This window comes from Cervus canadensis, chromosome 1 (genome assembly GCF_019320065.1).
Source record: "Cervus canadensis isolate Bull #8, Minnesota chromosome 1, ASM1932006v1, whole genome shotgun sequence".
Classification (NCBI taxonomy): domain Eukaryota; kingdom Metazoa; phylum Chordata; class Mammalia; order Artiodactyla; family Cervidae; genus Cervus; species Cervus canadensis.
Genome location: NC_057386.1, coordinates 6,559,458 through 6,583,627, shown reverse-complemented (window position 1 = coordinate 6,583,627; position 24,170 = coordinate 6,559,458). Strand labels below are relative to the sequence as shown.

The window sequence follows — 24,170 nt, the reverse complement described above, 5'->3', positions numbered from 1 at the left end:
GGCCCTTGGCACACGACCAGCCTCCATCATTTTCTTGGGCGAGGAGGTGGAGGGTTGGGCTTCCTGGCCGTGGTGCCCCCAGAGAAAGAGCTCACACAGGAGAGATGAAAGGTCTGCCTCCCAGCCTCTTGCATGGGGCTCTGCTGGCCACCCTGGGGGGTCCCTGGGACTCTAGCCCCATTCTCACCAGCACCCAGCTTTGTGGGGTGCAAGCCTGGCCGGCAGGGGCGGAACTGCCCTCCCCAGGCCTCACCCCGGGCCTCACCCTGGGCACAGCTCACTGTTTGCACTGGGCTCAGAGAGATGGACGGGCTGCCCTCCCCGCCCGAAGACTCAGAGGACCCAGCAGCTGGGGAAAGTCCCCCGGGGCTGTGTCCTGGGGGAAAGCAGGGCTGGCGAGGGGTGGGAGGATGCGGAAGCCCCAGCCTCTCTCTTCCCCTCTCCTGCCGTGGATCAGACAAGGGGAGGACCAGACAAAGGGTTTAGACACCTCCTGGCCCAGAAATAGGGCTGTCCCAGCCCCACGGCCCCGCCCAGGAGGACTGTCCCTTCCCACCGTATGTGGAGCGGCAGCTCTGTCCCCAGGAACAAATGCCACGAAACCCGAGTGGAATCGATCAAACAAACAGGGTTTATGGCAGCGGGAGAGAGAGCTGTTGAACCCTGCCTGGCAGTTAATTAAGGAGCTCATTAGGAGACAGGGTGTGCGGGGAGACCAGGGCAGGGCGGCCTGCCGAGCCACGAGCTTCCAGATGTCCTGGGCTGGGCTTGGGCCAGGCCGGAAGCCGAGCCCCCGGGCCTGGCTGGGGAGGGGCTGCGCCTCCCCAAACTCCCAGTGCAGGGCTGTCCGGGAGGGTAGCTGTGGGGGCTTCCTCCTGGGCTGCGCTGACTGTGGTAGTGAGCAGGGGGCAGGCGCGGGCTTCGTCCTGGGTGTGGGCTTTAGCAGCTCAGGGTCCAGGCCCCGCCCTCGGTCTGGGGCTGGAGACAGTGACACCACCCCACAATGAGGTCCCGGGGCAGAGCAGGCTTTGGGGACGCCAGGCTGGTCTAGGTGCCCCTGGAATGGGGCATCTGGGTGACATTCTCCCCGGCCCTGGCACTTCAGGGGTCTGCACTTCCTCGGGCGCCCTCAGGCCCCCAGGTAGACCTCCACCAGCCCCCCCACGGAGTGCATGCGGTAGAAGACCCCCAGAGGCAGGCCAAAGTTGACGACGGTGAACCACGTCCGGTAGCCATAGAAGTCCTTTTCCAGGCCATTCTCAAACTCAGGGTGGATGCCGAAAGCAGGCATCATCCATAGCTGGGAAGGAGAGGAGGGTGTTGAGTGAGGCAGGGGGCTCTCCCATCCCCCAAGGCCCTCGGCTCAGGGGAAGTAGGCCCCCCGAACCTGCGGCTCCTCCACGCCTCCTCCTCCTTAGGATGTCAGAGCCAGCGCCTCTGCCCTTATATCTCCCTCCCCCTCAAGGCCTTGAGCCCCCTCCTCAGCTTGCCTGGGGCCAGCCAGCCTGAGTTCCAGCTGAAACCCCCGGCTGCCAGCCCCACGGGACAACCTGCTGCATCAAGCAGGGATCCCCTTGGCCTCGAACTCCATCCCCCTTTTCTGTTCATTCTTCCACTGTCACGACTCTCTGCCAGCTCCACTCTGACCCTGCCTTCTGTCCAAATTCTGCTCATTTCTCAAGGCCCAGACCAAACTTTCACGAAGACTTCCTTGGCTGCTTGAGTCCACATTTCCTTCTTTGAGCTCCTACCTCCCTTTAGGGCCAATTTATTACTTATGCTCTGCCTGGACCAGAGGTTTCAGCATCGGAGTGTTGCCAGCACAGCCAGTACCAGCATGGGCTCAAACAACCTGGAGTTGTCCCAGGACTGGCACTTGCAGACCCTGGGAATGTGGGCAGGTCAAACAGCCTAAGCCTCAGTCTGCTCATCTGTTAAATGGGGCCAGTCATAGTGCCTGCTTCATGTGTTAGTGTGACGATTCAGCGAGGTGCAGAGAAAGGTGGATTTGAGACTTAGCGGCCACCAGGCAGTGAGTGTCACTGTCAAGGCCTTTCCCTGAGGTTCTAGAAAAACACACACTTTCTGATCTCTTCCTTTGACTGAATTCAGTGGACAGTTAAATATTTGGTAACTCTCTAACTGGTCCCCCCGTGTCTCCCTAACTAAGCAGTAAGCTCCCCAGGGTGGAAATCCTACACGCATGTTTATAAACAGCACTTAGCTACAGGCTTGGCACCTTCATCCATGCCAGGTACCTTGCAGGGAGCTGGGGGACATTCTCAAGCAGCATCGAGCTCGTTGGAAAGAGGCCTGTGTCTTTGGCAATCAAAGGACAAGCCAGTCGCCCGGGGGACTGTCAATGTGCAATGAATGCACCTTGATCCATTCCATCCCGAATGAGGCTCTCTGGGGTCTTCTCACCAGCTCCAACCCACCCCCCCACCCCGCCACGTCTCCCGGCCCCAGAACTCACCGTGATGTTGCAGAGGATGAGGAAGAGTGAGATCTCCTTGAGGGCTCGCCGCTTCCAGTTGAGGTGGCTATAGGAGTGGATGTAGGCCAGCGAGGCCCGCCGCAGGTCCTGGCCCAGCTCCAGCAGGGAGCCCCTGCGGGGCGGCTCGGCCTCCCACTTCCCGGCCAGGCTCTCGGGAGCCACCTCCCAGAGCGGGCGGCGGTGCAGGCCCTCGATGATGAACAGGTTCTGGGCCATATGCTGGAGGATGAGTAGCAGCGAGTAGGCCAGGATGAGGCAGTTGAGCAGCTCGTGGGGATGCGTGGCCACGATGGCCACGATGGAGAAATAGGAGATGCCCATCTGGCCCAGCGCCGCGCCCATCAGTAGCACCACGTCCAGGCTGCGGGTGGGGTTCTTGAACGTGTCCAGCTCTCGCTCCTCCAGCCCGTGGATGGCCGTGCCCACCAGGCACGCCAGGCTCATAGCGGGCAGTGCGGCCACGTAGAAGGCGTAGTAGATGGTGAAGTACTCGCGCGCGATGGCCGGGCCGCTTGCTTGGATCTGGAAGAGCACAAAGACGCACACGCCGGCCACCAGCACCAGCAGGCCCAGCAGCGGCCCGAAGATGGCCCCGTGCAGGTGGAAGGACGGGGCGCAGGGCAGGGCGCCCGCGGCGGGCGCCAGGCGGCGGCCCACGTTCTTCCACATGACAAAGAGCACGGCGCAGCAGATGAGGCAGTACTCGGTGCTGAAGGGGTAGAGCATCAGGTAGCCCTTCCGGAAGACCTCGCACATGGTGACATTGAGGCACAGACAGGTGTTGGTACCGTTGCCTGGGGGGGGGCAGGGCGGGAAGGGACAGAGGTTCAGGTGGGCCTTGCTCAGGGGGGAACCAGAGGCATGACTCAATCCCGTTCACCTCCTGGCGTGTGGTCGAGGTGGAAGAGGCCCAAGCCACCCATTTTACAGACGTGGAAACGGAGGCCCAGAGAGAGAAATCGGAAATCACAGAAAGGGTGGTGGCGCAGCGCCTAAGAATCTGCCTGCCAATGCAGGGGACACAGGTTCGACCCCTGGTACGGGAAGATTCCGCCTGCCTCGGAACGACTAAGCCCATGCATCACGGCTGAGCCTGTGTGTGCCACAAGAGAAGCCACAGCAGTGAGAATCCCGCACGCCACAATGAAGAGTAACCCCCCGCGCGCGGCAGCTGGAGAAAGCCCTCACAAAGTAACAAAGATCCAGCGTGACAAAAATAAACACACACACACACACACACACACACACACACAGAGCAGAAATAACAGGGTGGTCATTTCTATTTCTTTTTGTTTTTTGTGGAACTTTAGCTCCCCAACCGGGATCAGACCCCGTGCCCCCTGCAGGGAAGCATGGAGTCTTAACCAGTGGACCTCCAGGGGAGTCCCCAGGATGACCATTTCTTGACAAAAGGATTCTGGACCTCAGGGGCCAAGCTTAGATTAAGCATTTGACACGTGATGTCTTCAGTGCCAAAGCTCTACGGGTGACTTGCTGAGCACGAAGGGAAACCTGTAACTTTACACCGAGGAGGCTCTGGCTGCTACACCTGGTCGGGCAACAGCATCCACCGTGGGGTGATCAGGCATCTTTCCTGTGGGGGGGTGCCCTGCAAAGACGCAGCATCCCCGGTGGAATGCTCGCGTCCAGAATGCTCCTCCTGAGTCTCACCAACACTTCAGTCCACACTTCCCATTTCTAGGAAAAGCAGGGAAGAGGGACAAATGCCACCACAAGGAAGCAACCTGACCAATCTCAATGTCATTAGGGAAAAAGAGATTTAACTGAGCCACCAACTGTATTGTACGTTTGGACAAACCATCTGTAAATGACATTTCATAGGCTGATTGGACAAAGTCGAATATAGATTTATCCATCTAAATGGGGATGGGGATGATGTGAAGGAAGTTAGCAATTATAATAGCATTTTGCTAATGCAGGGAAATATATTATTTTAAAGGCTTGCATACTGAAATGTTTTGAGATGAAATGACAGGATTTCTGTAAGATAAGTAATTCACCAAAAGTATTGGAATAAATATGGCAAAGTGTTACTAACAATTACATCTAGGTTATAGGTATGTCCTGTTCTACTCATCTAGATGTCTGGATTGTTTAATAATGAAAAATCTATGATGTCACTTGCCAAAAATTCTCTTTGCATAGCTCTTCTGAAAAATGGATCTGGAGCATAAAAAATGCCACAGTATCCAGGTGTGCCAAGATTTATGCAGTGGGTGTGTGAGTGCATGAGTGTGCGAGAAGGCGTGGTGTACACAAGTCAAGATGGTGATGACACCTAGGAGGGGGAGTTGTATACATACAGGTGTGGCTGAATCCCACAGACAGCAATGTTCCTTCCCATGTCGGTTTATGGGACGTGGCCTCTAAGCGCACCCCGTACAGGTAGGGTACTGCGTACATGGGAGAATCCAGGGCGTTCTTTCTGCCCAGAAATATTCTGTTCCTCCTGAAATGTCCAGGTGCCTACAAGTGTGTTAGGAAGACATTCCTTTCAATCTTACAGGCTTCTCAGTCTCTTGCAAGTAAAATGAAGATACCAGGGGTGGAGGGCATACCTGGACTTATCGGTGGATTAGGGGGCCAGCTCACTGATAGCTAGATGCTGCCCGGACAGGGCTTGCGGAGCACCAGCACATGTGGGGCAGGCCCAGAATGCAGGCAAAAGTCAGTACCCCTGGCAAAAGTCAGTTTTTGTTGAGTCATTATCTGGCCTCTAGAGTTTGCTCCCAGCTGTAGAGAGTCACCCAGCCTCACCTGTTTGAGGACGTGTGATGGATGCATGTGTGTGTGTGTACATTCAGGGATGGGGGGTGGTCGCGATCTCCTCTGTACCTGAGAGCTTTTTCATGAGGGCGCTGAGCTCAGCCTCGATCTCATGGTGCATGGAGTCGTTGGAGACGGCTAGAAGCCACAGCAGCAGATTCGTGGCCAGCGTCAGCATCAGGCCACACCTGGAGGAGGTGCTACACTCTGCCCACACAGCCTGGCCGGCACCCTGGGTACCGCGCGTTCACCATCACTGCCTTCGGGGGGACCGCTCTCTCCCAAAGCCAGATCCCACCTGCCGTTAGAACTTCAGGAGGGGTGGCCCTAGGGGCTCCCCGGGACCCAACCCCAGACCAATCCATAGTCCCAGGGCCACCCTGCCCAGGGAAGCTGTGGGGGACTGGCAGGAGTGGGGGATGGGGTGTCCCAGGAGTTGTTGCAAGGAAAGAAAGGGGCCCGCATCTCACCTAGTGAAGTTGGTCTGGATCTGAACGCAGTCCTTACAGTGTTTCCAGAGCACCCAGGTCTGAAAGAGAAGGGGCCTTGAGTCCGGAGGGCTCTGGTGGGGTGGAGGTGGGTGGTGGGTTCATGGTATGTGTGCGCCAGTGGCTTGTGTGTATTTACAACAGAAGAGACAGTGAGGGCGCCTGGCTTGGATTCCTGGCTCCACTGTTTCCTTGCTGTGTGGCCTTGGACTAGTGGCAAAACATCTCTGAGCCTCAGTCTCCTCGTCTCTAAAATGGGACTAAAATGGGAATGCCTGGGCCTCGCTGGTGGTTCAGTGGTAAAGAATCTGCCTGCCAGTGCAGGAGACTCGGTTTTTAATCCCTGATCCTGGCAGATCCCACACGCCTTGGAGCAGCTAAGCCCGTGAGCCCCAGCTACTGAAGCCCATGAGTCTGTGCCCCACAAGAGAAGCCCACCCACCATAGCTGGAGAGCAGCCCCTGCTCCCTGTAACTAGAGAAAAGCCCATGCAGTAACAAAGACCCTACACAGCCAAAAATAAATAAAATTATTAAAAAAAAAAAAAAGGCAGAGTAGCTCTGGGGACTTCCTTTGTGGTCCGGTGGTTAAGACTCTGTACTTTCACTGCAGGGGGCACCGGTTCCCTCTGTGGTCAGGGAACTAAGATCCCACATGCCACATGACCAAATAAAAAAATAAATTGTAATTTAAAAAAAAGCTGTGTATATCCAGGTGGGGTGTAGATTTAGGTACACACAGGTATGCACTGGCAGATGTATCTATAGGTGGCTGCCTTGCAGTGACTCCTGTGTGCAGCGCTGATGCTGACACTCGTGGGTGGCGTGGGTGAGGGCGCTGGGGCCATGTCGGGATCAGGGTGGGGGGTGGTGTGTGTGCATCTCCTCTGGGCCATGTAGACGTTTGCTGATGCGGCTGTTTCTAGGCATAGGGTGGGGAGCGGGGTGGGCGAGACCAGTCACCTGGACGCTGATGAAGATGACCTCGATGGCGGGGAAAACCAGCTCGAGCTGCGACTTGCAGCGGATGTGGCTCACGTCGTAGCCCACGCGGAAGACGTTGAGGCAGACGGTGCAGCTGCCGAAGAGCACCAGGGAGCCTGGCCGGGCCGGGGGTGGGGGCCGTTGGCACCTGCCGGAGCGGGGACCCCCCCTCCCCCGCCCTCTGCACCGCGCGCCCCCGCCCCGGGTGCCCGGACGCTCACCCCGCACCCACACGGGCCCCGCGTGCGGGTCCTGGTGGAGCACCGCGTGCGGCCGCCGGGTGGTCCCCGCGGTGTAGTAGAGGAGCCAGAGGGCGGACAGGACCTTCAGCGCGGCCAGCAGGATCCACACATCCCCCAGCGTGACGGCCACGTTGTTGAAGACCATGCTGCAGATGAAGGCTCCGCCCAGGAGCACCACGTTGAGCGCCAGGAGCCCCGAGAAGAGCTGCCCGGCCTTCTGGGCCTGCCGGTCCCGCCGCAGCAGCAGGGAGAAATGCCGCGCCAGCCAGGACCTCTCGACCGGGGAGGCGGGGGCCCTGGTCTGCGCGGACCCCAAGGCCACTTGGTTCTCCTTGGCCGGAGCCTCTCCAGCCGCCTGAGCCTCTGGAGTGGCCATGGGTGGAGCCGCAGTAGGGGCTAGGGAGGGAGACAGGGTTCTGGTTGGCTGCCAAGCTGTCCAGGGCTCCGTTCCACTCTTGCTTCTCACTGCTGTGTGACCTAGGGTAAGCCAAGCAACCTCTCTGATCTGGAGATTGGAAATCATAGCAGCTACCCCATCTACCTTACCGGACCAGAGAAGGTTCAAAGAGACCAGTCCTCTGTGTTCCACATAAACATAGGGATTATTTAAACGGGTTTGGGGACCACCTCTCCCCTACCCCCACCCCGTCTTCCTGCCTCAACAGTGTTTGATCTTAAGGTGGAAGAGTGACGTCCAGCAAGGGAGCCAGGGGTATCTGCACAGTGCCTGGCCACCAGGCCGTTTCCAGGGCTGTGACTTTTCACCCCTGAAAGGCTGTTTGTGCCGTCTTCTGGAAGGAGTTTTCACTCCTGAAGTCAGGGAGAGCAAAGTCGGTGTCCTCTCTTATTCTGACTCTGATCAGTTGGGTCGTGGTTGCCTAGACTGTTGTGTTGAGAAGGATCCCGAGGCTGAGTGTGGCCTTGGGCTTTCCCATCCTTGGGAAAGAATGCTGTGATCTGAAATAATGCTCTATTATGGGTACATATGGGTGTATATAAACTTACTTTGAAAAGATCTAGAAGACACGCATTGAGTTCACGATAGGAGTTGCTTCTGGGGAAAGGAGGAGAACACTGGTGCTGGGAGGAGTGGTTAATGTTCTAGTTTTTTTCCTTTTTTTTTTTAAACATTACTTTTGTAAAGTTAATTTTTTTTTTTTTTTGACTGTACTGTGCTGCATATGGGATCCTAGTTGCCTAACCAGGGATCAAACCTATGCCCCCTGCAGTGGAAGCGCAGAGTCCTAACCACTGGATCGCCAGGGAAGTCCTAAAGTTAATTTTATTTTATTTCCTAAAATTAATTTTAAAGCACATTAAAGGCTTAAGGGAAAAGTTCTGAGACTGATTTGCAGTGTCTACCATGAGCACGGGACATCCTGGGATCAGCACAGATGCCATGCCCTTGACTTTTTTTTGTGGCCTTGCTGTGAGGCTTGTGGGGTTTTAGTTCCCCAATCAGGGATTGAACCTGTGCTCTCGGCAATGAAAACAGAGTCCTAACCACTGGATGACCAGGGAATTCTTGTGCCCTTGACTTTGATAGAAGTGAATTCTGTCTGCACCCTCCCTGGACGCCTCAATGTCTCAGGAGTGCACAGCTCAACATGGGGAATTCCACCCCTGACTCCTCTTTCCCTGAATGTCCCTGCCACTTCCTCACCTTCCCCAAGCTTTCACTCAGGCCTACTTCCTTTGTGGGGCTTCCCAGGTAGCTCAGTGGTAAAGAATCCGCCTGCCAATGTAGGAGATACGAGTTCGATCCCTGGGTCGGGAAGATCCCCAGAGAAGGAAATGGCAATCCACTCCTGTATTCTTGCCTGGGAAACCCCATGGACAGAGGAGCCTGGCGGGCTACAGTCCATCGGGCTGTGAAAGAGTGTGACATGACTGAGGGACTAAACAGCAACAACAAACCCCTTTGTTCCCCCTTGCTTGGACCCAGGTCTTGGGTCACCCCCATACCTGCAGCTCAGGGTCCCTTCCTGAAGTCTAGCACCCTCCCCAAGGACCCTTTGGGTTCACATAGAGCTGCACTGGAGAGCAGGGATACCCCACTGGTCCCGGCTGCTGTCGTGGTGGGAAGGTTCCTTCCCCACCCCTCCCATGCCAGGGGCTCTACCTGCTGCTACCCTGCGTCCTTGGTGCTCTGGGCTCAGGGTTCTAAGCACTCACTGTCCCCATTCTCCAGGCTGCCAGAGGCCTGATTTCTAATTCACCGTCTCAGAGCAGCATCGCCATCCCTACATCTCCCAGAAGGAACCATGTGTCCACCTCTCCTGTCCCCTCACCCCTGTATATTCCAGTTCACAGACAGCTCTGAGATTTTCTTGACCTCAACCACTACCCTGGTTCATGGCTCCCTCCTAAACTAGTCTTCCTACCCGCTGTGTCTCTCCCTTACTGTGATCCCTGCAAAGGCATCGAACTGCCCTCAGTGTAGAGGCCATACTACCTAGCATGGCCTGCATGGCCTTTCAAAACGAAACCAGGGGGACGTCTCTGGCAGTCCTGTGGCTAAGATTCTGTGTTCGCCATGCAGGGAGCTCAGGCTCGATCCCTGGTCAGGGAATTATTAATAGATCTCACATGCTGCAACTAAGAATCTCAGGGCAGCCAAATAAACTAACATTAAAAAAAAAAAAACAAAAAACCGAGGCAGTGTTTAGCATGGGCTTGAACTGTGCAACGTGGTCAAGGCGGGGTAGCTGCTCTTGCTTCCTGGTCTGGCTGTGACCGCCCTCTCCAGCACTGTTTTCAGACCCTCCCCCTTGCCCATGGGCCGTGCCATCCTGCTGCCTAGCTCCTAGAATCTTCTGCTTTTGTTCACCTCCCTGTCCTTCCCACACCCCACCCTTTAATCACACCCACGCCCTCACCCTTTGGCTAAACTGCAGGGTGTCCTTCAGGACTCAGCGGAGTCCCACCGCCTCAAGGAACCCTCCCCTGAACCCCCTCACCTAAGGCTGGACTAGGTGTCCCTCTAGATACCTGCCCTGCACCCACGCTTGAGGCTGGAGCATCTTCGGTCAAGCTCTGTTTTAATTAGCTGTGCTCTGCTCTTTCTCTCTCTTTGGACTCTGAGCTTTAGACTCTCCCTCTCTGGAACCAACAGAAGACCCTCAGCACATGTGGCTTTCATATGCAGCCTCAAGTACTTCCCTGGTGGTCCAGTGGTTAGGACCCTGCCTTCTAATGCAGGGGATACAAGACTGGTTTGTGGTTGGGGAGCTAAGACCCCACAGTGCTAGTAGCTCAGTTGTGTCTGACTCTTTGTGACCCCTGGACTATAGGCTGCTAGGCTCCGCTGTCCATGGAATTCTCCAGGCAAGAACAGTGGAGTGGGTCAATTCAGTTCAGTTGCTCAGTTTTGTCCAACTCTTTGCAACCCCGTGGACTGCAGCACGCCAGGCTTCCTTGTCCATCAACAACTGGAGTGGGTAGCCATTCCCTTCTCCAGGGGATCTTCCCAACCCAGGGATTGAACTCAGGTCTCCTGCATTGCAGGCAGATTCTTTACCATTGGAGCCACGAGGGAAGCTCAAGATTCTACAGGCTGAGCTGAGTGGCAAATAAACCCACGAGCTACAACTAGAGAAGCCCCCCCACACCACAATGAGGAGCCCGCACAGTCAAAATAAAAATAATAAAATTAAATGCAGCCGCTTCAGGCCCCAATTCTTCCATGGGCAACCTGCCCAATATTTACACCTTCTAAGGTCCTCTTCTGGGGCAAATAGAATAACAAAACTTGGTACTCTTTTAAAGATTCCACCAATGATGTCCTATCCTTTACCCAGTCCTTGCTCCAGTTCACCCTCCTCCTTGTCCAGCCCCCTTCTCACACTCCAGGCACACGTCCACCACAGGCCCAGCCAGAGGACTCCCCATTTCTCCTGCTGTCTCCCCCCCATCACTCCTCCAGCCTGCTGTTCCTTGCATCTCATGTGCTGTCCTTCCCCCAGTGACTCTTGCCCAGTCACCATCCAGCTTAAGCACCTCTCCTGGGAAGACTTCTCCCTTTGCCCAAGCATCTATCGAGAGTGGGTGTGTCCTGCTCTGGGTGTGCCTCGTGGGCAGAGACCGGGTCGTGCTTACCTCAGACCCCTCCCTACCCCTGAATTTGTCACAGGCAGGACACTGAACCAATGTTTGCTGACTGCCTCTGACATTTTCTGGGGGAACTTTCAGCACCAGAGCCGTGGACAGAGACCCTTCGGCACCAAACCCTTGACTTTCCAGAAGATCTTGATCTTTTCCCCCCAGACACCCCCGCCCAGGTTGAGCAAGCCTGAAGCTCACAGGGACACCTCCCTGCTCCTTTCCTCCCAAACCTGACTGCCCCATCTCGCCTTCCCAGAATCTGCACCGAGGCTGGAGGACAGCCTAGTGCCAGAACCCGGCACTTACTACCAGGGTGATCTTGGACAAGCTCCCTAGACTCTCTGTGCTTCGGGTTCCTCATCTGCACACACACACAACTATGGAATAGTACCTGCTACATAGTCTATGTTTAATAAAGATTTCTTGAAGGAGTAAAGGAAGGAATTAACACACGATACCTACCTGATGGAGTTCTCTCAAAAGTAAATGATTTAACACGTGCAAATACCTATGGAGCCATGCTTGGCACACAGGATGATCTGAGTGTTAAGCTATTTATGCACTTCCTCCCTGCTCTGTCCGGTCCCAGAGGAGCCCCAAGGGTCAGGGTTATTGAATTGGCGGGGGGGGGGGGCAATTTTGATTGGACTAGACTGGATGCTGGAGGCCGAAGTCCTATCCTCCAGGGTCCTCGCCTTGACTATCTTCCCCGCCCCCATCCCCAGGGGCCAACCCTCCGTTGGCAGCTAGAGGGAGCCCTCAAAGGGGCGGAGTGGGTCCCTCCCTGGGGGAGGGTGCGGGGGTGGGCAAGCTGGGGTCGCGGGAAGCGGGTGAGGGCGCCGGGACTGACAAGGAGAAATCCACCACCTTCTGGAACGCCCTCCGGCGCGACGCCAGTCCGAGGGAGGGCCCAGACACCAAACTGGTTTGTGGGTCTCGATTAGAGGCAGTGATGAAAGCTGCCGGGACGTCGGGGCGCGGCGCCCGGCCGGTTCCGAAGGAGGCTGCTGAGCACCGGCCCGGCCGGGGGAGCTTCGGCATTTCTTTCCGAGCCACTCGAGGGACTGCGAGGCCTTGGACAGCCGCCACACGTCTGCCTCGAACTAGGCGTTCGGGCAACCTCAGCCGTCCGGGCGTTTCTCTTCCTCCGGGCTTCGGCTGCCCGCTTCGGCTGTTCGCGCTCGGACGCGGCTATGGCAAGGCGAGCTCTGTGCTCCCCAGCCCGCGAAAAGGAGATGGGGCGCGGAGCCGAGGTTGAGGTGGCGATCAGATAGGGGCTGGAGTTCGGGTCCCCAGGGGTTGGCTTCCCTCCCGCCCGTCCTTACAGCCCCCGGTCTCTGAACCTCACTTTGGGAGTGCCGTAGGTGTGTGTCAAGGGTGGACTCGCCTGGAATGCTCCTCCAGGGGTCCAAGGGCGCTCCGGGCCCTAACGGCGCCTCGGGGGAGCCTTACCTGAGGCCTGGGCAGGCGTCGCCGCCGGCTGGTCCCGTCTGGCCAGATGAGGCCCCCGACGCCCTGCCCCCGCGGGACTGCGCAGCTGCGGCCTCTCGGGCTCCACGGCCCATTGATTTTTTTGTTGACTTTGGGGCTCTCATTAATCCTTCATTAATTACCCCGCCGGGGGCTCCCCGGACGGCTCAGCCAATAGCGAGGCGGCTGCCCCAGCGGGCGGGGCCGGAGGCGGTGCAGACTCGCGGCGCAGGGGTGGCGTGGGGTGCAATGTCCTTAGGCCAAAGTAGAGGCCTTGCGGGGTTCCGGCCACACTTTTCTCTGGTGGCCCGGCAGGGAAGGAGCCGTCCTCCATAGATCTGGGGTCTCTCCCCGCCCCCCCCCCCCCGTACCCCACCTAGCACCAGCCTTGCTGCACCCTCTCTCCCTAACTCAAAGGTGAACTTGGGGCGGAAGAGACCTGGTTCTGACCGGGCAGGGGGCGCGCCCTCTGGCCCTCCTCAGCTCTCCCTGAGCCTGGAGTCCTGCCCACCTCATTCTGCTGGCTGAGTCCTGGCAGGTTTTTCTCTAAAGTCCCCTGTGCCCCGGGCCCTGTTGCCCCCCACTCTCCCCTCTAAATGCCCTCTCCTCCCACCCCAGGCCCCATCCCAGCCTGACCCCTTCTCCTGACTCCGCTAGCTGCTGGCTCCTCTTTTGCCATCTCTCTGCACCATCTGACTTTCTCGGTCTCTCCTTCTCTATCTCCCCCTCCTTCCTTTTTGGGATCATATCATTTTATTGGGGGGCTTCCAGAGAGGGTCGACGGGCTGGGAGAACAATGAGATCGCATGTCCTCTGCCCCACCTGAGTGTCCTGACTTCACAGTCACCCCATCTCTATATCTTCTGTACAGTAGAAGTCAGAGGGCTTTGGAGAGGCGCCTCGAGGACCAGAGAGAGGGCAGGTGGTGGATGAGAGGAGGCCCTGAGGGGGTGGGGATGAGAAGCTGTGCCACCCAACCCCTGCTAAGCTAGAACAGCCGGGTTATAAATTAGGTTATACCAGCCTATGTTATAAACGTGGGTCCTTGAAATATTTTATTTGAGGGGGGAAAAATGCTCCAGGGCTTGAAAGAAAAGTTTGAAAATATTATTCTTAGTAGAAAAGTGCTGGCTTCCTTTTGCTGTGGAACTGTGGGCAAGTCACTATACCTCTGGACCTCAGGTTTCTTCTTTGTAAAATGGTAGTTGGCTTAGTCAGTCCTTCCCAACCTTTCACGTGTCATGGAACACATTAAAAAAATGGCTATGTCACTTGAGGATAAAGTGAAGAGGGAGGTGGAAGCCTGGAGACTCCACCCAGTTGCTCCCAGCCACCCAGGTACTAATCTGTAACTCGGACTTGGCTTGCCCATAGAGATGCCTCAGACCTCAACATCCCCAGGGGTCCTTGCAGCTTTGACCCCAAGACCCCCCTCCTGCGATCATCTTAGAGGTGAGTGCTGAGACAAGAAGTGGGGACCCAGGTGGCATAGGGCAGCATCAAGTTTATTGGTTTCCAGCTCCAGGCGGCAGCAATGGCCAAGACACTGGGCTGGGGTAGGGGTGGAACCAGAGCCAAGGATGCTTCCAGACCTTGTCTGGTCCTAGAAAGGGGTGCAGCAAGGGGTCCTCCTACCCCAGCAGACCCACCCCCCAGGCTCATGCTGGGGTGAATGTGCATGTCCTGATGGTGATCTAAAAACTCATCTTGGAAAAATAACTCTTGTGAAAATGCCACTCTGGGGCCAGTGCAGGGGCCAGAATGGAGAGTATGTGGCACAGTGACTGCCAGCCTGGGGTTCATTCCCGGGGGTCTCTGGGTGAGTGCATGAGCCGAGCCCCTCTTCCCGAGGTCCCGAGCGGGGCTTCAGGACATCACGTAGACCTCCAGCAGGCTGGAGACAGCGTGCATGCGGTAGAAGATGCCGAAAGGCAGGCAGATGTTGACGATGGCTGCCCAGAGGGAGTAGCCGTAGAAGTCCACCTCCACGGTATTGCTGAAGTGAGGGCGGGCCCCGAAGGCGGGCATGATCCACAGCTGTGGGGAGAAAGGAGGGTCAGGACCTGGCCGGGACGGGGGGCTGCAGGTCATTCTGTGGGCGGGGGACAGGATGGGGGCCCTGGTCCTCTGGTTTTGTGGCTATCAAGGGCTGGGTGTTGCCGAGTGGGAGCTACAGCCCCTCAGGCAGAGCCTGGCACTCACAAGGAAACTCAGTAAATGTGCCCAGCTGAGCTTGCCCATCCCCAGGCTGAGGCTCCACCCTCAGGATGGTCCACTTGTGGGATGGGGAGAGAGGAGAAGAGGTTTCAGCAGGTGACGTGAGCATTTGGAATAAATGGTTAAACCAGCAGCTCTCCTCTGGAGAGATGCCTGCGGGCGAGGATGATAGAAGCAGACAGGCCCAGGGCAGGGGGGCCAGGATCCTGCCAGAAGGCTCCCCCACCCCAGCTCTCTATAAGCTCCACTCTCCAGTTCCACCCTCCACTCCCCACCCCCTTCCCAGGTGTGGGAGGAGGTTGAAGCTGGAATCCTGCTTCATCTCTGGCTATGAACCCAGATGGTTCAGGCGTGGGGCGTGAGGCAAAGAAAAACGGCTTCTGGGCTAGGCTGGACCCTCCCCCACCGCCAAATTGATCACATCCTTAGGCACATCACAGCCCAAATCGGAGCCTGCTTCTGTCCTATAAAATGAAGGAGTTGGAGATGACACTCTAAGAGCTGATCCAGACTCAGATACCCGGAGCAAAAATGTCCTCCCAAGTGACACTTTTTTTTTTTTTCCTCCCAAGTGACTCTTAACCTGTAGGCTCGGCCTCCCTTGGGAGAAAGTGAGGGAGTGGCCAGGGCTGGAGGAGGTTTCGATCCTTATTGTTCCACTGTTACGTCAGAGATTGGTGACTACTTTTTTTTTTTAATAGGTTATCTGTGCTTAAGCGACTCTTTGCGACCCCCATGGACTGTAGCCTGCCAGGCTCCTCTGTCCATGGGATTTCCCAGGCAACATACTGGACTGGGTTGCCATTTCCTGCTCCAGGGGATCTTCCCAACCCAGGGATCGAACCTCCTGCATCTCCTGCATTAGTAGGCGGATTCCTCACCACTGCACCACCTGGAAAGCCCAAGGTTACCAGTAGGAGGGACAATATTCAAACTGGGGACTTTGCCAAGAATGCACCTCAGTTTTTCATGTAGACCCCATTGGAATGCAACCCCTCTGGAGATGTGTTCTATATGGGAATACCCATATTCCCATCTATTTAAGGCTGTTTTCCATAATAGAGGTATTTTTCTAGGTTACAGCTAGAAGGACTATCTTTATATTGAGCAACACTTCATTGAGGTGTGTGCTCTGTGTGGGATGTATTCACAGGGAACATGTTTCTCTGTTAGAGATTTCCCTCCCAGGGGTTCTTTCTACGCTGGGGCCTTTCTCCATCGGGTTGGAGCTACACACTAGGAGTATTTTTCTATGAGGATGCACCTTCAGGAAGAGTGTCATACTGGATGCATATTTGTACTGGGTGAAGCCAGCCGATATACAGAGGGGCTTTCTTTTGGCTCACATCGTAAAGAATCTGCCTGCAGTGCAGGAGACCGGCGTTTGATCCCTGGGTTGGGAAGATCCCCTGGAGGAAGGCATGGCAACCCACTCCAGTCTTCCTTTGCTTTCCTGGTGGCTCAGGCGGTAAAGAATCCGCTGCAGTGTGGGAGACCTGGGTTCGATCCCTGGGTTAAAAAGCCTCCCTGGAGGAAGGGATGGCAACCGACTCTAGTATTCTTTCCTGGAGAATCCCATAGACAGCCTGGCGGATCCCAGGAGTTGGACAGGCTAACTGACTAACACTTTCTCTTTCTCTTAGAAAGGGGCTTTGTTGGCACCTCCCTGGAGGTCCAGTGGTTAAGATTCTGCCCTCCAAGGAAGGGGGTATGGATTCGATCCCTGGCTGGGGAATGAAGATCCCACATGCTGAACCAGTGCAGCACCCACCCACCCCAAAATTAAATACATAAAATAAAAAAATAAGAACAGGGCTCTGTGGACTCGCTGGGAAGGGGGCGGCTGCTGCGGGTGCTCCTCTCCCAGCCAGCCCGCCTCTGCTCTCCGCTGACAGACCACTCACACATACACTGGTCCCTGCCACTTCCTGTCGCTGCTCTGATTATTCTAAGAAGCAGGCCGGTCACAGGTTCCCAGGAGCAGTCACACCTCCCATCTGGGAGTGAGGCCCCCCCCACCCCCGTCCCAGCTCCCTCTCGCCTCCTCCCAGCTCCAATGTCAGCATTCCCTGGGACCCCTCCGGCTCCGTCCGTAGCCTTGAGGCCAGGATGCTGGCATCTCATTCTCCCTGTTTGCCCTGAGATGCTGTTTGCCCTGGGGCTGCTCCCGACCCTCCCTGAACCTGCTCCTTTTCTCAAGAGGCATAGGATGCTTCCAAGGGGGATGGGGGCAAGACAAAGAAGGCCAGGTGAAGAAACCATAAAAAGAGCATCTTTCCTTGGCTTTCTCCTCCCCGGAGCCCACCTCCGTCCCTGCCCGGCTACTCACAATGATGTTGCAGAGTAGAAGAAACAGGGAAATGTCTTTCAAGCACCGGCGTCTCCAGTGGCTCCTGGGGGCCACGATGACACTCGCAGCCTCCTGAGGTCCTGCTGGGCTGGGGCCAACCAGCCTGGGGGTGGGCGGGCAGGCGGGCAAGGTGTGGAGGGCATCCAGGTTGGCAAAGGTCAGGCCATGGCAGGGCTCCTTGGGGGGTGTGTCGTGAGGCTCAGCCCCGGGGGGGCCCCGGTGGAGGCTCTCGATGATGAAGACGTTCTGGAAGGTGTGCTGGGCGATCATGAGCAGAGCGTGGGCTAGGTTGAGTGCCGCCAGCAGGTCCCTGGGGGTGCCCGCCACCACAGCCACGATGGAGTAGTAGGAGATGGCGTACTGGCCCAGGGCGGCGCCCATCAGCAGGGCCACGTCCAGGGTGCGCGTGGGGTTCTTGTGCTGGTCCATGGCCCGGCGGTCGAAGCGGTAGATGACTGAGCCACTCAGGCTAACCAAGGTCATGAGCCCCAGGCAGACAATGTTGAAGCTATAGTAGATGACCAGGGCCTGCTGGGTACGGCCCCGCTCCCCGCTCACTTGCACCTCGTAGATGATGAACACGGCCAGCCCCACCACGAAGAGCATCAGGCCCAGGACCGGGCCGGCAAAGAAGGTCTCCCGGAAGAGGCTGAGGGGGGACGGGGCGTGGCTGTGGCCGTGCGTGGAGGAGGCGAGCAGCCTGCCCACGTTCTTCCACATGACGTACAGCATGGTGGAGGCGAAGAGGCTGTACTCGATGTTGAAGGGGTACAGGTAGAAGTAGCCCTGCTGGAAGATCTGGCAGACCGCCGTGTCGCAGGAACACTCTCCCCCGACCGCGCTGCTCGCACGCTCCACTGTGGAGAGATGGGTGGCATGGAGCGGCACTGCCCTCCCGCCTTCCTGGAGGCACCCCATCTGAAGGGCTTCACCCCTGGACCATAACCTTTGGAAGGGCAGGCTTGCTAGCTGCCACCACCATACCCCAAATGCCTACGGAGGGCCTGGCATGTTCATTCATGCCACAAGTATTTACTGAGCACCTACTATGTGCCAGAGACCAGGGGGGCATGTCCCTGAACAATATTCAGGGCTCAATTAAGAAACAAAAAGTCTGGGGGACTTCCCTGATGCTCTAGCAGTGAAGAAGCCACCTTCCAATGCAGGTCCTATCCCTGGTCGCAGAGCTAAGCTCTCACATGCCTCGAGGGAACTAAGCCCAAAGGCCACAGCTAGAGATCCCATGTGCTCTAGAGCCTCTGCACTGCCATATGAGAGGCCCTGGTGAGCTGCAACTAGCAAAAGTCTGTGTGCCAGAACAGATCCAGCACAGGCAAAATAAAAGTAAACAAATATATAAGTAAATAAAGTAAAAAAAAAAATCTGAACTGCAGAACTGCCTGCTTCATCCCATCCCATTCCTGCAGAAACGTACTCCCAAACCTTCCCCACCAGTCATGACCCGCTCAAGACAGGCACGGCTCCGGTCCTAATAGAAGGTGGCCCCCTTGGCAACCCCTAAAATCCAAGCTTCCTCTCCTCTCTCTCCAGCATCTGCCTCAGCCAGAAAGCACCTGCTGTGCCCAGGTCTTGACCAGGACCTTCCGTCACTTCAGTTTGTACCGTACCTATAGAAATCTCGTCCTACATCCAGAGTGTGCTCTGCTGTGTAGGGTACCTTGGGCCTTGGCAGACATCTCTTTTGATCCCCAGAACTATCTCAGCTGGTTTTGTAGAAAAAGGAACCGAGGTTCACTGAGGGCAAGTGGCTTGTGATGGCAGAGTTGATACAAATGCTGTGACTCTCACCCCCGAGGCAGGTACCTCTCCGGGCGCCTCTCTGTACCCCCACAGTCCCAGCATTTGAGGTCCTCCACCTCCCTGGGCTGGTTTTAACCATCCTCAGGAGCCCTCTGTATGTGGAGGGCTCATACATTCTCATTCTCAGTCCTGCTGCCCTAGGATCTCCTGGATCCATGCTTTCCATTCCTGGACCCTGACAGGTTGGATGTGTGTGTGTCTTCAGGTGAGGTCCAAGTAGATTTGGTCATCTAGTCTGATCCCGGCGGTGGGGAGCCCTAAAGAAGTCCAGAAAACCAGGCCCGGGGGACTGTGGGCCTGTTCTTCACCATAGCATACTGTGTGTTCAGTCGCATCCGACTCTTTGCAGCCTCATTAACTGTAGCCCCTCAATCTCCTCTATCCAGGGGATTCTCCAGGCAAGAATACTGGAGTGGGTGGCCATTTCCATCTCCAGGGGGTCTTTCTGATGATTCAAAGCAAAGATGGGTCTTAATGCTAGTTTTCCATTGTCCAGCTCTGCGACCTTGGGCAAGTTACTTAACCTCTCTGTGCCTTAGTTTCTGCATCTGTAAAATGGGAATACTAATAGTACCCATCTCATAGGGAGGTTGCAAGGGTTAAGTAAGATGGTGTTAAAGACTTTAAGCACAGCGCCTGACGTATAGAGCTCCGTGAATTGTCACCATCATTATCATGGTTATTATTTCTACCTTCTCCTCCTTGCCAGACACTCCATTCTGATCCTACACTGCCACCATTGAGCCACCCTGCTTCCCTTCTACTCCATCCAGCTTGCTCAACCTCGCCCCTTGTTTCTGGAGCCCGAATCCCTTCTCTGGTGGAATGGAGACCCGGACAGTGGGACCAAGGCTGTACTATCCAGGATGAAAAGATGTCCCCTTCAGCCTGGATGGGAGGGATGGGAGGGGAGTCTGGAGGAGAATGGACACGTGTGTATGCATAGCTGAGTCCCTCTGCTGTCCACCTGAAACTCACAGCATAGTCTGTGAATTGGTTACGTGCGTGCGTGCTCCATTGCTTCACTCATGTCAGACTCTTATCGACCCTATGGACTGTAGCCCACCAGACTCCTCTGTCCATAGGACTTCCCTGGCAAGAGTACTGGAGTGGGTTGCCATGCCCTCCTCTAGGGGATCTTCCCAACCTGGGGCTCGAACTCAAGTCTCCTGCATCTTCTGCATTGGCAGGCAGATTCTTTACCCACTGGGCCCCATGGGAAGCCCCGATTGGTTATAGCCCAATACAAAGTAAAAGGTTTTTAAAAGAAGAAAAAAAGATCCCCCGTTACCCTTCCTCCTGGGTCACCCACATCTAAACTTCTTCAGAGGCATAGCCTGGAGCCGGAGGGGGCCTCTGGCCTCCCCCTGTGCCTCCATGCCCTCTACAGGTCCACAGGGCACCCAGCCCAAGGCCTGGCCACCATGGGGCCAGGGTTACTCTGGAGTGGGCACTCACGGTCCAGAGCGAGGCGGGTGTGGCTGGTGTTGCTGTGAGAACTGTGGGCGTGAGCCTGGTGCAAGGATTCATCCACCACGGCCGCCATCCAGATGGCCAGGTTGGTGGTGAGTGTGAACATTAGACCACACCTGTTCGGGGAGGGAGAGCAGAGGTCAGTGAGAGTCTGTGGCTTGTGCTGGGTCCCCAGCAAGGTGGAGAGCCGGGGGGCTATACTGGGAGACGGTGCTGAGAAGCAAGAAAGCGGGCAAGCCCCCGTGTGAGCAGAGAAGAGGAGTTTGGAAGGAACACAGCCTGGCTGAGATGCCTCCCAAGAGAGAACTGGGGGTGTCCAGGGGCCACTCTGCTCCCTCCTCTAAGGGAGAGGACATTTGTACATGACACACACCATCCCACCAAGTACCCCCCGTCCCGACAGCACAGGGTGGTGGAAGCCGGGCTTACAAAGCGCGGAGGCCTCGACTGAAGCCCCATCTGGGGGCAGAAAGAGGACCCACGCCCCAGGCTGGGAAGCGCCCATCTCATGCCGGGTGAGCTGAGCACCTGGGCACGGGCATCGGGCCACAGGCGTGGGGCAGGCACTCACCGAGTCAGGTCCAGGTGGGTGTGAACACAGTCTTTAGCGGAGACCCAGAGAAAGTAAGTCTGTGTTGAGAGAGAGTGGTGGTGTCATCTACTCCGCAGATGGGCTCACCCTGGGAGCCCCGGACCCACGCCCGGCCCTATGTTCGCTCTCCCTCAGGAACTCTCCGACTACGCGATCATGTTTATTTCAGCTTTACAATGTGAGATGCAGGTTTTCTCTCTTTCTATTCTGTGCAGCAATTAGTACCAAATACTTCTCTGATTTTTAAAAATTTGCAAAATGTCACCAGTAAATTCTCTGTGTTTGTTTTCTGTTCCTTTGCAGGTGAAGGGAGTGGAGTTTTGAGCCCAGTTATTTATTTCTGGGTGCAGGGTCAGCCTCAGGTTAGGTCTTGTCCAAGGTAAAAAGAATCTTGGGGGCTTCTCCACTCTCTTAGGCAGCACCCCCCCATCCTCATCCTTTGTTGCCCTGCAGGTCCTCCCCTCACCTGGATGCCCACAAATCCTTGCTCTGGTGTTTATCAATGTTGTTTAGTCGCCAAGTCATGTCCAACTGTGACCCCACAGACTGTAGCCTGGCAGGCTCCTCTGTCCATGGGATTTCCCAAGCAAGAAATACTGGAGTGAGTTGCCATTTCCTTCTCTAGGGTTATTGATGTTGGGGTAACTTTATTTCCCATTTTGCCTGAGTATTCTTTAAAGTCATAAAATGTAAAATTAAAACTATATAAATGCCAAGGTCATAAGTGAGTTAAATTGTGGAAACCTGGGCAGCATGGATGATGTTTCAAGAGAGGGAACCATACATGTGGTCATTCTGGGCTGAGGTCTGTTCTCAAACCAGTCCTGCCTCAGCTCAGGCAGATCTTTCCAGGGCTTATTTATGCAACAAATAAAAACTTGAACTTGTTTGAAAAATCCCATGTACAACGATACCATATTTTCTGAACAAATTCAGAATATAGGGGACATGGCTGAGGCCAAACTGGCCATGCCCACGGCAGGACCCTGAGCTGAGACTGATGCCCTCTATGGGCCCCCAAGGAGGGCAGGGCAGGTTCTAGGAGACAGAGCAGCTGCCACAAGTGACACCTCCTAGGTGTTAACTACTGGCACCGCTTAAGTTGAAATGAAATCGCAGGGCGCCAAAGGAGGCACTCACATTTGGATATTACTTCATTACCAGGTGCTTCCAGATTTATGGACTCGTGATCTTCACTACAATCCCATCCCCGCCTTAATTAATTGCTCATCGTAGAAGAGGAGTGGGGCTCAGACCTCCCGGCCCCAGGCGTTGACTCCTTTCCACCACACTCAGGGACACTCCTCCCACCCACCTGGACAATGACGAACACAGCCTGGGTGAGAGGGTACAGGATCTTGATGGCTGACTGGCACTCAAAGAAACTGGAATAGTAGCCGGTCTTGAAGACATCCATGACGAGAGTGCAGATCCCAAACAGCACCAGCCCACCTGGGAGTGAGCGGTGGGGGTGGATCAGAGAGGCAGGAGAGAGGGGTTATAGATCTGAGGACCGATGGCTAGGTAATGGGATGACGGGGTGGATCCATGAGTGAATGGGGTAGGTGAGAGGATGGATGGATGGATGGATAGCTAGGTGGACAGGTGGATGTTGAATGGGTGGGTGGAAGGATGAGTATACGATTGAGTGGATGGATGGATGTCCCATTGAGCCCCCATCTCTGTGGCTGCACAGATAGATAAGGGAAAGGGCCCTAGATAGACTCTTGCAACCGCAACAATCATCTGTTCTGGGCTCTCCATCAAAGTCTCTCCCATCATCACCCTCTTTCAATCTTTAGACATGGCAAGAAAGTTCCTTTCCAGCCCTCTCCGCATCCCTTTTCTAGGACTGTTTCCCTCGTCTCCCCCAATCGCAGCCCACCTCACCCTCAGGCACATCTAGTCCTGGGCAGTGCTGGGGGTGGGGGCGTGGGGGCGGTGCGGGGAGGCACACTTCTCCACAGTCTACCTCCAAGGGCCCCCAGCGATTCCTGCGAGAGCTCCCCAGCTTCCGGCTCCCAGCCTGCCCACCCCCCCCACCTCCGCCCCCGCCTCCCCCGGCACCTCGGAGCCAGATGGGGCCTGCGTGCGCGTCCCGATAGGGGACGCCGTCGGGGCAGCGCGCCGTGCCCAGGAGGTAGAACAGGATCCAGAGCATGGCCAGCAGCAGCATGGTGGTGAGGAGCGCGAACACGTCCGTGTCGTACACCGCCACCTTGTTGAAGGCGCCGCCGCTGATGAGCGTGCAGGCCAGCAGCAGCACGTTCACCGCCAGCAGCACCGACAGCAGGCGGCCGCCCTTCTTCCAGACCTCGCGGGGCGCCGGCCGCGGGGCCGGCGGGCTCTCCTTGGGGTCCGAGGGCAGCTCGGTGGACATGGCAGGGGCGACTGGAGAAGGTTGGAGGGGTCACTGTGGTGGGGAGCAGACAGGACTCAGGTCAGCCTCGAAGGCCCTCCCTGCTGCATCTTGGGGGACCGGGGTGGCGGGGGGAGTTCTTGGCCCGCGCAGAGGGTGGGGGCTGCGGGTGGTGAAGGATGCGCGCGAGAAAGCGGAAGAGAGAAGCCGACCATGCCGGTCTCGCTCTCGACGGGGAGGGAAGGAGAGGTGGCTGCGGCCCCGTCGGACCCCGTCTAAGGTCCCCCACTCCCGAGATCCGTCGGCCGGCTGGCCCCCAGGGGCACCCACCTGACTGGGCCGGGAGCCCGCGCTGAGCTTGGGGTCAGGGGGCGGCGAGCGCGTCCTGTCTCTGACGCCGGACTGGACGGGCGCTTTATACCGGGGAGGGCAGAGTGATTTACAGCCGCGGGAGCTCAGCTCCATAAACCTCTCAGTCTCACTCACATGATCCATCTTTTTTCCGGGCTGAATTTAGGGAAGAGCGTGCGGGAGCCAGATAAGGTGAGATTTATATTTACCCGTTAAGAGGCGCCCCCTCCCCCGCCGCCCTGTCACCTCGGCGCAGCCCGGCTCGGGCGCGGCCCCGCAGTGCGGCACCCAGAGGACACTCCGCCCCGGGCGCCCACCGCGCCCTGGCGCCCCGCGATCCCGACACCCAGAGCCCAGAGAGCCGACGCTCAACCGACGCCCTAAGGGCCCGCAGGCATCCCGACGCGCCCCCAGCCCCGGCGGCCCTTACCTTTGT

The 24,170-nt window shown here is 56.6% G+C and overlaps 2 protein-coding genes across 2 annotated transcripts; both read right to left on the bottom strand.

Moving 5' to 3' along the window:
- Positions 1-608: 608 nt before the first annotated feature.
- OTOP3 (otopetrin 3) lies at positions 609-12,644 on the bottom strand. Its single transcript, XM_043469207.1, has 7 exons — positions 12,554-12,644; positions 6,977-7,393; positions 6,735-6,871; positions 5,755-5,813; positions 5,354-5,472; positions 2,477-3,291; positions 609-1,300 (listed from the first exon to the last, which is right to left on the bottom strand). The coding sequence occupies exons 2-7, from the start codon at positions 7,371-7,373 to the stop codon at positions 1,130-1,132; spliced, it is 1,698 nt and encodes a 565-aa protein (XP_043325142.1). The 5' UTR covers positions 7,374-7,393; positions 12,554-12,644; the 3' UTR covers positions 609-1,129.
- A 1,416-nt stretch (positions 12,645-14,060) lies between these two features.
- Positions 14,061-23,871, bottom strand: OTOP2 (otopetrin 2). The gene is made up of 7 exons (XM_043460057.1): positions 23,714-23,871; positions 23,092-23,437; positions 22,340-22,476; positions 21,004-21,062; positions 20,418-20,548; positions 17,118-17,995; positions 14,061-14,608 (listed from the first exon to the last, which is right to left on the bottom strand). The coding sequence occupies exons 2-7, from the start codon at positions 23,402-23,404 to the stop codon at positions 14,438-14,440; spliced, it is 1,689 nt and encodes a 562-aa protein (XP_043315992.1). The 5' UTR covers positions 23,405-23,437; positions 23,714-23,871; the 3' UTR covers positions 14,061-14,437.
- Between the last annotated feature and the right edge of the window lie 299 nt (positions 23,872-24,170).

Coding starts and splice junctions, on each gene's coding strand:
- OTOP3 (XM_043469207.1), bottom strand. CDS start 7,373: ATGGCCACTCCAGAGGCTCAGGCGGCTGGAGAGGCTCCGGCCAAGGAG. Junction 5,814..6,734: donor TCATCTTCATCAGCGTCCAG/GTGACTGGTCTC, acceptor CTTCTCTTTCAG/ACCTGGGTGCTCTGGAAACA. Junction 3,292..5,353: donor CCTCATGAAAAAGCTCTCAG/GTACAGAGGAGA, acceptor GCCCCCCCCCAG/GCAACGGTACCAACACCTGT.
- OTOP2 (XM_043460057.1), bottom strand. CDS start 23,404: ATGTCCACCGAGCTGCCCTCGGACCCCAAGGAGAGCCCGCCGGCCCCG. Junction 21,063..22,339: donor CTGTGTTCGTCATTGTCCAG/GTGGGTGGGAGG, acceptor CTCTCAACACAG/ACTTACTTTCTCTGGGTCTC. Junction 20,549..21,003: donor ACCCACCTGGACCTGACTCG/GTGAGTGCCTGC, acceptor CTCCCCGAACAG/GTGTGGTCTAATGTTCACAC.